The sequence below is a fragment of the Myxine glutinosa genome, chromosome 1 (genome assembly GCF_964187855.1).
Source record: "Myxine glutinosa chromosome 1, kmMyxGlut1.1, whole genome shotgun sequence".
Lineage (NCBI taxonomy): Eukaryota > Metazoa > Chordata > Myxini > Myxiniformes > Myxinidae > Myxine > Myxine glutinosa.
Genome location: NC_136261.1, coordinates 44,757,169 through 44,769,886, shown reverse-complemented (window position 1 = coordinate 44,769,886; position 12,718 = coordinate 44,757,169). Strand labels below are relative to the sequence as shown.

Sequence of the window (12,718 nt, the reverse complement as noted above, 5' to 3'; positions counted from 1 at the left end):
CTCACCGCAGGCAGGTTGGTGGTCTTTCCGTGTTCTACCGACTCCTCTCCGGCCTTGCTCCCCCAGCTCTCCCTGTGCTCTGTCCCCCAAATATTCCTGCAGGTCACACAAGATCTGCCTGCAACCTTCTTATGGTTAAACAGCCAAAATCAAGACTCTCTGCTCACCTTCACTCCATTCCTCTTTTCTCCCACCTCTGGAACAAACTCCCACACTCTCTTCAATTATCTTCCCCCATCCAAAACCTTGATCTTTTCTACCCCCACTAATTCACCCCAGATCCACTTTTTTGAAATACCAACTTCTTTCCTGGAAGTCCGAACAGTGTCCATGTGTTTTATACCTCTCCCACTCCCCCCCCCCCCCCCTTTCCACGCCTCCTCCCCCCAAGCCCTCTCTCTCACACAGATCTCCCGATGTCCCTGCTCTCAAATGTTGTGCTTGTGTGCTTCCCCCTCTCTCCCTATCTTGTCTACCGCTCCCCTTATTATATGTTTTATGTGTCTGTTTGATTTTTTGTGTGATTAATGTTAGCTCTTTCACGAGCCTCGATCTTGTACACACAAAAAAACAAACAAAAAAAAAACAGGTCTGTGTGTCGGCAAAATAATGGAGGAGCTAGAATTGCCAAATATGGTAGAGTTTCATATTGTACACAAAAACACGATTATCGCAACACTCATGTATCGGCCTAAGGCGGCTACATGAGTATTGCAATACGAATAAATATAGTCCTGTGTTAAATTTCATTTTGTATTTTCCCTTAGCTAAAACTTGAACTCGTCTGAGACATTCACATATGAAGTCCTGTGCTAAATCTTGTGATTCTAGCTGCCCTCTTTGTCCAGTTATCGTTCCAACAAATAGACAAACAAGAACACAGACGGGATGATCACAAAAATCAGACGGTCGGCCTACGGCCATGGTGCGAGTAACAATATCCTGAAAATGCGAAACTCTAATTCATTTTATGGTTTGTTAAGCTTTCAGGTAACAAACGCCCTTTTGGAGGTGGCAGGAGAAAGGGAGCGGAGGGGGTACAAAGTCTGTAAGGTTCACCAAATCGTTAATAGTAGTTATAAAATGATAACACAACATTCGGCCTTCAAAAAGTACGTTGTGAATTGATGAAAAGCCTTATTCCATTCCAGGTGCAGTGCATCAATCTCTTTTCCCCACACAAGCTGCCATAGTTACCTGATGATATTGTCAGCAATGATGACTTTACCACTTCCTGGGATAAGTGGTGGGGCAGAACCATCACCTGCATACACGTCATTCACATCAACCTATTTGAACTTTATAACCGAGAATCTTTCAAATCACCTTACATACATTTCATTTGCACATCGACTTTGCCTGCAAGTTTGTTACTCTCCACAATTTGATTCACAGCCCAATGATAAAATGGTCATCCTGCTGCTTTGCAGGCAAAGTGCTGCATCAAGGAGTATACCATCTTTCATAGAGGACAATAAGCCAGCCATTCCATCTAAATGCATTCACTGGTGTGCATTAAAGACCCCACAATACCTTTCATAAAACCGAGCTATTGTCCACATGTACCCTGGGAAAATTCTAAAGTACACAATCTCAGTAATGGTGCGAGAAGACCGAATTCCAGGAAAATGTGTATTTGATATTTATACAAAAAGAAACACATCATTAACAATTTGCATTCCTCTTGGATTATATGAGCCTTTACTCAGAAAAGCATAAAGCTCTTGGCATGTAGTGTGGATGAAGCTCAAGCAAGAGCTGGGATCCAATCCACTTCACTCCACACACCTTGAGAGTTGGTGACCATGGTCCGCTGATACTTTCCAGCTCCCAGATCCTGCAGAACCTCCATGAGCTCAATAATCCTTGCAGTGAAACTGCAATCCAACAGGAAAATCACCATAATCCATGCCTTCATCTATGACTGTTACTTTAATAGAAAATATAACAATTACTGTACAAGAAAAATGTATGAGAATTAAAAAGAACTAGAACGACACTCTTTGACATAGACCGATATGCCTCCACCCACATTATTACATCATTATACATAATTGTACCAAGTTTGATTTAAATCCCTTCAGCTGTTCTCAAGTATCCCATTTTTACCTTACATTACCTCTGACCCTTTTGACGTCAGGAAGAGCATCCGGCCATAAAAACATTGCCTCAAACAGGGAGCCATGATTGTCATGGGGCCCGCAAGGCTAACCCCCGCTCTAGCGGGGAAAATGGCCTTAAAACGATCATTCATTCATTCATTCATTCATTACCTCTGACCTTTGACCTCCTGATACCAAAATCTAATCAGTTTTTCTTTGCATCATAATATATATTGTTATGAGGAAGGGGTGGGGTGATTCATAGCTAGACTGTGGTAAGTGTAGTGTGGTCTGTGTGTTTCAATTAGATTATATTACCATGTAACAGGGACCTGTCAAGAGTAAGTTGTTTGTTACATGTGATGCTGAGAAGGCAGCATATGTAATTTATAGACAGGTTAGACATTAATCTCGTGGGTGTAAACACCTCATGCTTGTAAGCAGGGCTATGGGAAGATTTCCCATGAGGCCTCAAATGTCACATGTGTGAAAAGCCATCACAATCTGTCTGGCTAGTGTGTGTCAGCCATGGCGGCACAGTATACTGTGGGGCCGGAAGTGCCAAAGTGCTTCTTTTTTTTAAATTGGGGATTGCCAGGTGAGATGCTGCCCAGGAGGAAGAAGATGGAGAGAGACCTCACTTGGAAAAGTAAGAAGAGAATGAGAGAGACCTCGCTTGGAAGAGGAAGGAGAGAACTAGAGAAACAACTTGCGACAAGGAGGAAGAAGAGGGCTCATGTGGGTCCTTAGGGAGATCAAAAAGCCTCATGTAAAAGGAGCACAAACAAGTGGTTCTCTCTGGAGTTTTGGGATTGACCCAAGCTGGGATCACTCTGTTTTTGGAGGGCCTGGAGGAAGAGGACGGACCAGGAAGCCTCACTTGGAGGCCAAAAGGGGTCCACGAAGTCTGGTGGAGGCTGATCGCCACTGGCCTTCCTCATGTCAGATCTTCATTATGCTCCGTTTGTTTTTACTTAATCTTGGGAGCTACTAGTCACTGGATCTCGTCTCACATCTGGTTTCCGGCATCCACCATGCGCATCAAAGAAAAGGGAAGTCTCGCCTGCATTATTGTCTTGTTGTACAAGTGTGATCTGTGCACCTTTAGTGCGATAGGAATTGTTTTATTTCCAATCACTTGAATACCATTCTCCACGGGAGCGACAGGAATTCCTCTCTGGGATAAAAAAATATTACAACAGATCTACGGCCGGGCCTCGAGAACATTGGGGGAGTGAGCGTGTGTTAATTTAGTAAGTTTCTCGTAGAGCGAAACCATAATCTAATCAGTTTATCTTTACATCACCATACATACTTGTACCAAGTTTGAATTAGATCCATTCAGCCGTTAATTCATCGCAGTAACGGAAACCTATCATGGACGCATGGCCATTTAGACCCTGAATACACTTTAAACCTCAAACCCATTTAAACCTCAAATCCCAAACCCATCTCTCTCTGTTCCCACCCTACCCAGTCGAACCCAACTGCTCCTGGACTCTGTGTCCTTCTCTCCTGACAAGGTGGAGAAGTTTTTGTCAAACCTCGACTCCGATTCTGCAACTGGACCAGACGGCAACAGCCCACTGGTCCTAAAATCCTGGTCTGCCGCGCTATCTCAACCTCTCTCTGTTCTTTTCACCCTCTCTTTTGCTCAAGGTCATCTACCAGCATCTTGGAAATCAGCAAACATTACCGCTTTTCACAAAAAATGTGCAAAAACAGATCCTTGAAACTACAGACCAATCAGCCTGCTCCCAATTATCAGCAAAGTCATGGAATCCATCATTGCTTCGGATATCAAATCCTTCCTCTTCTCCAATGGCTTGATCTGCGATCATCAATTTGGATTCAGACCAGGTCACTCTACTCTGGCCATGTTGCTTCTGCTGTCTCAACAATGGATGGAAGTCCTCAATGCCAAACAGGAAATCAGAGCTGTCTCCCTTGACATATCACGTACCTTCGATACGGTGTGGCACCCAGCTCTGCTCACCAAACTCTCCTCCTATGGTATCCATGAAAATCTCCACGCATGGCTTGCGGACTTCCTCTCTGGTCGTAGTCAACGTGTGGCCCTGAATGGATTTCTCTCAGCTCCCCTTCCTGTTCTGGCTGGAGTTCCCCAAGGTAGTGTTCTGGGCCCTGTGCTTTTTCTGGTCTACATTAATGATCTCTCCGACTCTCTGGAAAATCCTCTCTATCTCTTTGCTGATGACTCCACTCTCTGCCGCTCCATTCCTCATCCCTCAGATTGGCAGCCTGCAGCCTCCTCACTCTCTGCAGACCTGGACAAAATCACAGACTGGTCAAACAAGTGGACCATGTCTTTCTATCCTGACAAATCTCACACTCTTACTATGTCTCTCCGAAAAGACCGACTGGACAACCCTCCCATCTACTTTCTCAACCATCCTCTCCAAGAAGTTCTGTCGCTCAAGCTTTTGGGTCTCACTATCTGTCATGATCTTTCTTGGGAAAACCACATTTCCAAGTTGGCCTCCAAAGCCAGTCGCCAACAGGGCATCCTCCGTCGTGCGAAGTCCTTCCTTGGCACACCTGAGCTCCTCGCCACATACAAGGCTTTCATCCGCAGCTCAATGGAATACTACTAACCCCTCTGGGCCGGTGCTCTTGCCTCACACCTAGCTCGGCTTCACGCTGTTGAAACAAAAGCTTTCAGAATCATTAGAATCTCCTGTGATGAAGCTAACTCCGAGGGCCTTTCACTCACTCACCGCAGGCAGGTTGTTGGTCTTTCTGTCTTCTACCAACTCCTCTCCGGCCTTGCTCCCTCAGCTCTCTCTGTGCTCTGTCCCCCAAATATTCCTACAGGTCGCACAAGATCTGCCAGCAACCCTCTTATGGTTAAACTGCCAAAATCTAGGCTCTCTGCTCACCTTCACTCTTTCATTCCCCTTCTCTCCTGCCTCTGGAAAAAACTCCCCCACTCTCTTCAATCCCACTCCTCCCTCCAGGTCTTTAAAACAGCTGTTCACCACCATCTCTTATCTTCCCCCATCCAAAACCTTGATCTTTTATACCCCCGCTAATTCACCCCAGATCCACTTTTTTGAAATTCCAACTTCTTTCCTGGAAGTCCTTGCAGTGTCCATATGTTTTGTACCTCTCCCACCTCCCCCCAAGCCCTCTCCCTCCCACAGTTCTCTCGATGTCCCTGCTCTCAAATGTTGTGTTTGTGTCCTTCCCCCTCTCTCCCCATCTTCTCTACTGCTCCCCTTATTTTGTGTTTTATGTGTCGCTCTGACTTTTTGTGTGATTAATGTTAGCTCTTTCACGAGCCTCGATCTTGTATACAAAAAAAACAAAAACAAAAAAACCTCTTTGAAAAATGAAAAACTGGCCCTGGAAATTGGTTTTAACTACCCTTTTTGTGCACCGTTCCCGTCACATCACAAATTACAATGACAATTCCAAACTGATATTCCAAAGCAAAACTGATGTTAAAAAGTGAAAATGAAATAGAGAGAGAGAGGGGTGGGGGGCAGGTTTGTGATTGAAGAAACGATGTGGAGAGAAATAGGGGCTTGGAGGTGGTCCATTGGCAATGAAAGAACTTCGGTGATCTTCCGTAATGCAGTAGGCCAAAAACGTGCCTAAGTTCGTTTCCCAGCTGAGCTTCTATATCACCCTTGCTCCCAAGCAGTACTTCAGAGTTACAACAAGCATGGATTGGAAATCTTCGCTGGTGGAATCGAACAAGGTTGCCAAGGTTAGCAACTCCACTCACTGCGATATCTGATCAGTGAAGTTTTACAATGAATTTCTGTTTCTACCAATACACACTCCAAAAATTGCTCATTTGAGGTGACATGCAAGAGACATAATTATAATAATAGTGATAAAATTGACGATAAGAACAAGTTTCAAACCCTGCAAGGCGAGCCATTTCACGTCCAGCGAGGACCACACGACCCAGAGCTTGTGACATCCGCAACAGCATGCGTCCACTCTGGTAGTAATCCTGAAAAATGTTGCACCATCAGTTGTACTATTATTCAGTATTACGACTAAAAATCTAATGGAACTGTCATCATCATCCTGATAAAAACCAAGACCGAAACTGGGAAATTTTCCAAAACCATATATTCAACCGGGGTTCAATGACTCGCATGCACATTTGCACAAAATAGCCATAGACCTACATCAGTTGGCGACAAGCAACACACTAATAAAAGGATATGCACAGTATTTTTCCTCTGCATTTGCAATATGCATAAATCCATCTATGTCATGGACTGATATGTTACCAGCACATGGGTTGCCACCAAATAAAAAGAAACACTAAAATGTGACTCATCCACTACCCCCTCCCATACACCACTTCCCCCCTTGTATTGAACTTTTTCTCTTTTTCAAATTTCACACTCAACCTCCAGGGAGTTTAATACTACAATTGTGAATTTATTTATAAACAATATATTTTGCATACCCGATAATGCCACATAAGGTGTGAGCTAAGATTTACATCTGGCAACATCTTTACAATGGCCACTGGATCAAAACCACCTCCCCAAAATGGTATACTGAACTTAATATTCCATCAATGAAGTGTACTGTACTCTTTACAGAGTGTCTTTACAAAGCAGTTCCTGGACAAGGATCATGCTGGGCGGTTTGGTTATGCTGAGCTTTTTGCCACTTCCTTTCAAGCAGTCAGGCCAGGAATTTGTAACATGTTCAGGGTGCTGGCGATAACTCGCCTAGTCATTGCAAAAGACCCCGTGGGATCTTTAATGTTCAGCAACGACTAGTCATGGCAGACGGGTCCTCCTGCTTGTCGTCCTTGCGATGGACGATGCACACATTGGTGCCTCGTCTTGCACGTGAAACATTAGGGTAAAGTTTATAGCTGGGTTGACATTCCAACCCAGGCTAGCCAATTCAACGCTTTGGCATATACCTTGAAGCTCTCCTGGCAGCAGACATTATTGTTATACGATTGACAACAGCACAATTCATCCCCCCCCTTCCCACGCCTCCTCCCCCCAAGCCCTCACCCTCCCACAGATCTCCCAATGTCCCCGCTCTCAAATGTTGTGTTTGTGTGCTTCCCCTTCTCTCCCCATCTTGTCTACCGCTCCCCTTATTATATGTTTTATGTATCTGTTTGATTTTTTGTGTGATTAATGTTAGCTCTTTCACGAGCCTCGATCTTGTATACAAAAAAATATATAAAAAAATACCACTAACACCAATTTTTGGTTTTCTGTTCCAATGGTTGTACACAATGACAAATGTATTTGAAGCGACAGCTCGGGTTACTGGGTAAAGCACAATGTCGCAGCAAAATCCACTACTCTGCGCCATGATGCATTACCTCCAGCAGTTGTGATGTGGTACTGTTCAGGTGTCTCGGTGTACTAAGGTCCATAAAAGGGCGACTCACTACGAGGTATCCGACTACGGTGGCCAAATCTACAAAACCAGAGCGAAAAAGTAGAAAAATAAGGGCAAAACAAATGCAGTAAATATGGAAGAAAGTGAAATCAAAAATATCTCGTTAAAAACTGCAACTTCAGTGAAGGAGAGAAAAATCGCAAACCAACATTTAGCAATGATGTCATCAACGATTCCCGTTCCAAAACGGAAGAGGATGAAAGAATGTACATGTTGCACCTAGGCACAGAAAAGAGAAAGCTTCAAACATCACTCGGAATGATGAAGTAATCATGTAGACAAACCACTCGATGGAAGAAAGTTTTGTACCCAAACAATGTTTGAAGATATATTTTATTATTTAAAAAGGATGCAATCAAAATAAATGATCATGATGATGATAGATTATTTTGAACGAGTCAACATTATCGAGATAAATATTGACGATGAGAACAATAATGAGGCACACGGTAGCAGTGGCAAAAATATCGACCAAACTCACCAGTTTGTGAAATGTCACTCGAATGTTGTCTTGTTCCCTGGCACTTCCATTGTAGAATGCTACTTCCTCACTGCAAGCATTTTCAGAAACATTCCACCTTAGTCAAAGATCATCAAGCTTTCAAAACAACGATTCCGATTTAAGGCCACACGTAAGGTTAGGGATTGGCTGTCAATGTGGAGAACCTGGTTTTCCAAGTGCATGTGATTTATTCCAAATCTATCCATATATATAGTAGGCTAATGTTGTCTGTCTGCTTGTCCAACCCTGAAACACGGAAACACTCCTTGGAGAGAAAAAAAACATGATTAAGAACAAGTACAATGACAAGTTACAAGTAAAGTACAATTAAGCTTCAAATTAATTCAAACCGATGGTAAAATTATAATTTATTTCAATCGGACCAAAAAAACTTGAAATCAGGCGGTGTATAGGAAACAGGCCTCTGCTTCAATCACTCCATTTTTTCTCCCCCGTCGCACCACGGAGCGAAAGGGGGACTATGGTTTTCCCCTCCGTCAGTGTGTGCGTCCGTCCGTGCGTGCGTGTGTGTGTGTGTCCGTCCATCAGTGCGTGTGTGTGTCCATCCGTCCGTGCGGGCGTGCATAAGCGAAGGACCGAATTCTAATTTGGTGTGTGGGTGCAACCCACGTCAAAATCCAAGATGGCCGCCGCCATGTATGTCTGAACCTTGTGAGCGGAATATCTTGAAAAATAAGCGAAGTACCAACTTCTAATTTGGTGTGTGGGTGTATCTCGGCATAAGGAAGAACGCTATTGTAAATTGGGTCGCCACGTCAAAATCCAAGATGGCCGCCGCCATGTATGTCTGAACCATGTGAGCGAAATATCTTGAAAAATAAGCGTAGTACCAACTTCTAATCTGGTGTGTGGGTGTATCTACCCATAAGGAAAAACGCTGTTGAAAATTGGGTCGCCACGTCAAAATCCAAGATGGCCGCCGCCATGTATGTCTGAACCTTGTGAGCGGAATATCTTAAACGCTTCACCAATCGATGTGAAACCTGTCCTGTGGTAAAATTGTGATACATCAAAACAGCCGAAGGGATTTAAACCAAACTTGTTTATTTTTAGGACAGTGAACGAGGGCATCTACCCATCGTCACAGGCAGGGACTACATGGAGGCATATTGGCGACACAGTCACATTACTCTAGTTTCTTTTTTAAATTGTGGTATTTTCACCGTGGGCTTCTGCTAGAAACTATATAACGCAATACATTATTGAGAGAAACCAAAAACTTGTCTGTGTTTAAAGGTGTCGAATTCCTTGTAAGAGCAAAGAAATCACAACAATGTTGCCATGAACTCAAGTTTGGACTGAAGGCAAATCAACACCGAATTTCCCCTGGGTTTCAATTAAATGCATCGTTCATTCACGTGCAACACTTGGCTGCTGGTTTGCATCATTGCTGGTAACGTGGCCTGTTCCCGCAGGTGCTCTTTATGTTATGGCAGTAATATGCAATTTGGTTGGGGTGCCAGTGATAATTCACCTCCTCTTTGCAAAGTCTCGATGTTACATCGATGTAATGCTGTCAGCAACCAATGCTGACAGACGCATCCTTGGATACTCATCCGATAGACGGTGCACACAATGATGCACTCCCCTACGGGTGAGACCCGAGTGTGACATTTACAGCTGAGTCGTTGAGTCGACATGCAATTTGAACGAACCTAGTCAAGATTTGAGATGTATAGCAGAGTCGAGATTCAAACCCAGGCCAGATACAGTTGTTCAAAGATGAGCACGCATACTTCAAAGCTATCCTGTCAACCCTATTGCTGTGGCCTGCAAAAGTATTCACCCACTACCAATAATGCCACATTTAGATGAATTATTAATTATGCAGAATTTTTTTTCCAAATGAACTCTTTTATTCATAACTGAAGAGATCAAACAACACGGTTATGATTGAAGGAGGTTACATGTTAGGAATACCTGCAAAAAACATGTACAAATCAAAATTCACTGGTTACAAAAGTATTCAGCCCCTTAGGTCAGTAATGATTTGCAGCAATGACTGTTGTCAGTCTATTTTGGTAGGCCTCTACCAGCTTTGTACTGAGAGATGGTGAAACATTTGCCCGTTCCTCGTGAAAATTGCTCTAGTTCTGCCAAGTCTGATGGGGATCGTGGATGGACCGCAGTCTTCAAGTCTCACCATAACTGCAAAATTGGGTTCAAGGCAGGACTTTGACTGGGCCACTCAAGAACATTAATTTTATTCTTATCGATTGAGACAAAATGGCCGTCAATGGCATACATTTCACCAACGTGCAGTGATTGAATTCCTCATGAAGGAGAACAACTCAGCTGAAGATATCTATCTATGGCTGATTGAGTCACGTGTATGGCGATGCCTGCATGGGTGTTATCAGTGTCAGAAGGTGGGTGAAGCACTTCAAAGATGGAAACACGGACATCGCCGATCAGCCACGATGTGGTCGGCGGAGAAGTGCCATGACTGAACACGACGAGCAGAAAGTTGATGCGCTCATCAGTGAGGACCGAAGGGTGAGCGCAGCGCAACTAGGCATGGGACGCCATGACATACAGGAGATTATAGCGACCTTGGGATATCGGAAAAGATATTCCCATAGAATTCCCCATTTGCTTCCAGAGGAACACATCCTCAACTCAATTGATATTTGCATTGTTGATCGAAGTTGTCCGTCTTGAAGCACATGGGACATTTTGTGCTATTTCATGTCCATCATTGAACGATAAGCAGCAGCCAATTAGAGAAGTTCTTCAGACAATAATCACCACAATCTACAGGCAATCATCTGTAAATTTCAAGACGTTTCATGTTTTTCGTTGTCAAGCAATTTTATCATTACTTGATGTTTTTGCAATCTCACTTGCTGGCACATTGATTTTCAGCACGCGCATTGAAGCCGTAAACAGGTGATCATGGGTTTTTCTAAGGAGAAGAAGATGAACCACTCTTTTCATGTCTTCAGAGGTATTGGGCAACAAATTAGTTTTCCCTTGGGTAGGGGGCACAATCCCGGTCGTGTCGCCACTTCGACATAGGATACTTGAATGGCCCCATTATTCTTCCCCTTAGGCCAGTACTCATTTTGCCGACCTCAGATGGAGGACAGGCCGAGTCAAACCACCTGATATCATTTTAATGGCACGGCAGGAGCCTGAACTCAGGACCCAAAGATCTTAAGTGAGCCACCTTAACAGTTAAGCCAACACCAGGCTTGGTATTTGTTACCAACACCATAAATACAAAATCCCTCAAAAACTTCACATGCATCCATTACTCTGCTTTTCATATAAAACAGAAGTCCAGATCATGTGGGAAGCCACCTTGTATTTTCACGACGCATGCTGAGTTTTTCTGCTTCATTTTTCTTTTCCTTCCTCTATTTTTATCCTGCACTTCCTTCAACTTCTATCTACTCGGGTTGAAAAATGGATGGTTCATTTCCTTGCATTCTGGCTCGTTTCTTATTTTGCCTTTTCTTCTCACACCTGCAGGGTGGAAAGACGCGCCCTCAGCTGGGAGAGAGAAGACGCCACCTCCGAGCGCTGAAATACCTCCCCGCATCTCTGGACCGGACCGCGTTTGATTCTGCCCCTGAGCCAAGGTGCACCTTGTGCTATCGACTGCCTGTCCTTCCCTGCCATCAATCCCCGTGTAAGTCAGTCTTGTCCCGTTTGTCTGTGGTCTGTCGGGGATAGATAAGACTGTGTCTAAGTGCCCATCTTTTCTGTGCTTTACCTCTTACCGTGTAATCTACCCCTTTTCTGCACCACCAATTATATCCTCCTCCGGAGGTCTTGAGAACTGTACCCCTTGTGTCGTGTCATTTATCCCAGCCGTTGTGTCCTTTCCATCATTGATTTAGCGTAGCGCGATTCGGCCAACGTTCGAGTGGAATCGGGTGAGTTGGGCGGGATCGGGTTCTAATCGGGGAGTAACTGTTCGGACGCGGTAATACACCACCGCTCGGTAAAATAACATCTAAAACCGCGTCTGTAACAATTGCTTTGCATCTAACCCATGCATCTAACCCACTCAAAAAATCTTCTAGAAGCTACATAAGTGCACCTGCACCTGTGCCAATTTAAGCATCGTCATCATGTGTTGTGTTAATTTCCTTGTTTTCTCGTCAATCTTTATACGGGCCCTTCTACGAGCTTCCTTTATTTGAAAATTACAAAAAGTCTTCTTTTGCTTGCACCAACTTGGGTGCCAATTTGATTGTCACGCATCCACGTAACCAATTGCCATGTAATGCCATTATGAACTGGACACCATTGACTACTTGGGTGTGGTTCACCTTCTGGTATTGCACCGAAAACTGGTGTTAAAGGCTAAAACATAAACTTTAATTCGAGGTTAAGACTAATCGACATCAGAGACATAGTATTCTGAAGACAACACAAATGCAGCTGTATCACCTTTGGCTAGTATATTTGTTCACAGTGCAAAATGGCAGTAAGGCCAATAGTGTGGAGCGAGTACTGTGTTATTTGCACCTGTTGGTGATGAGACGCGAGTTGACAAAGCGGTAATCACCCTCTAGTCTCTGCTCGGCCATGGTCATGCGGCCGATGGGCCGACGTAGGTGTGTCAGGAACAGGCCAGACACCAGAAGATAGGCCAGCATTGTAGCAGGACCCTGGGGTGTACACAATCCAGCATCGCAGAGCTTCCCATCAACAACACTGA

At 44.1% G+C, this 12,718-nt stretch overlaps 1 protein-coding gene across 3 annotated transcripts in view; it reads right to left on the bottom strand.

Annotated features, from left to right (window-relative positions):
* ABCD3 (ATP binding cassette subfamily D member 3) overlaps positions 1-12,718 on the bottom strand; it is a 73,915-nt gene that overhangs the window by 40,395 nt on the left and 20,802 nt on the right. For all 3 annotated transcript variants that reach the window (XM_068110464.2, XM_068110474.2, XM_068110492.2), the window contains 7 exons: positions 12,526-12,668; positions 8,005-8,074; positions 7,673-7,742; positions 7,444-7,541; positions 5,996-6,087; positions 1,789-1,877; positions 1,198-1,264 (listed from right to left, as the gene is read on the bottom strand). In XM_068110464.2, coding sequence (XP_067966565.2) covers positions 1,198-1,264; positions 1,789-1,877; positions 5,996-6,087; positions 7,444-7,541; positions 7,673-7,742; positions 8,005-8,074; positions 12,526-12,668 — 629 coding nt within the window. The remainder of the gene's footprint in view (positions 1-1,197; positions 1,265-1,788; positions 1,878-5,995; positions 6,088-7,443; positions 7,542-7,672; positions 7,743-8,004; positions 8,075-12,525; positions 12,669-12,718) is intronic.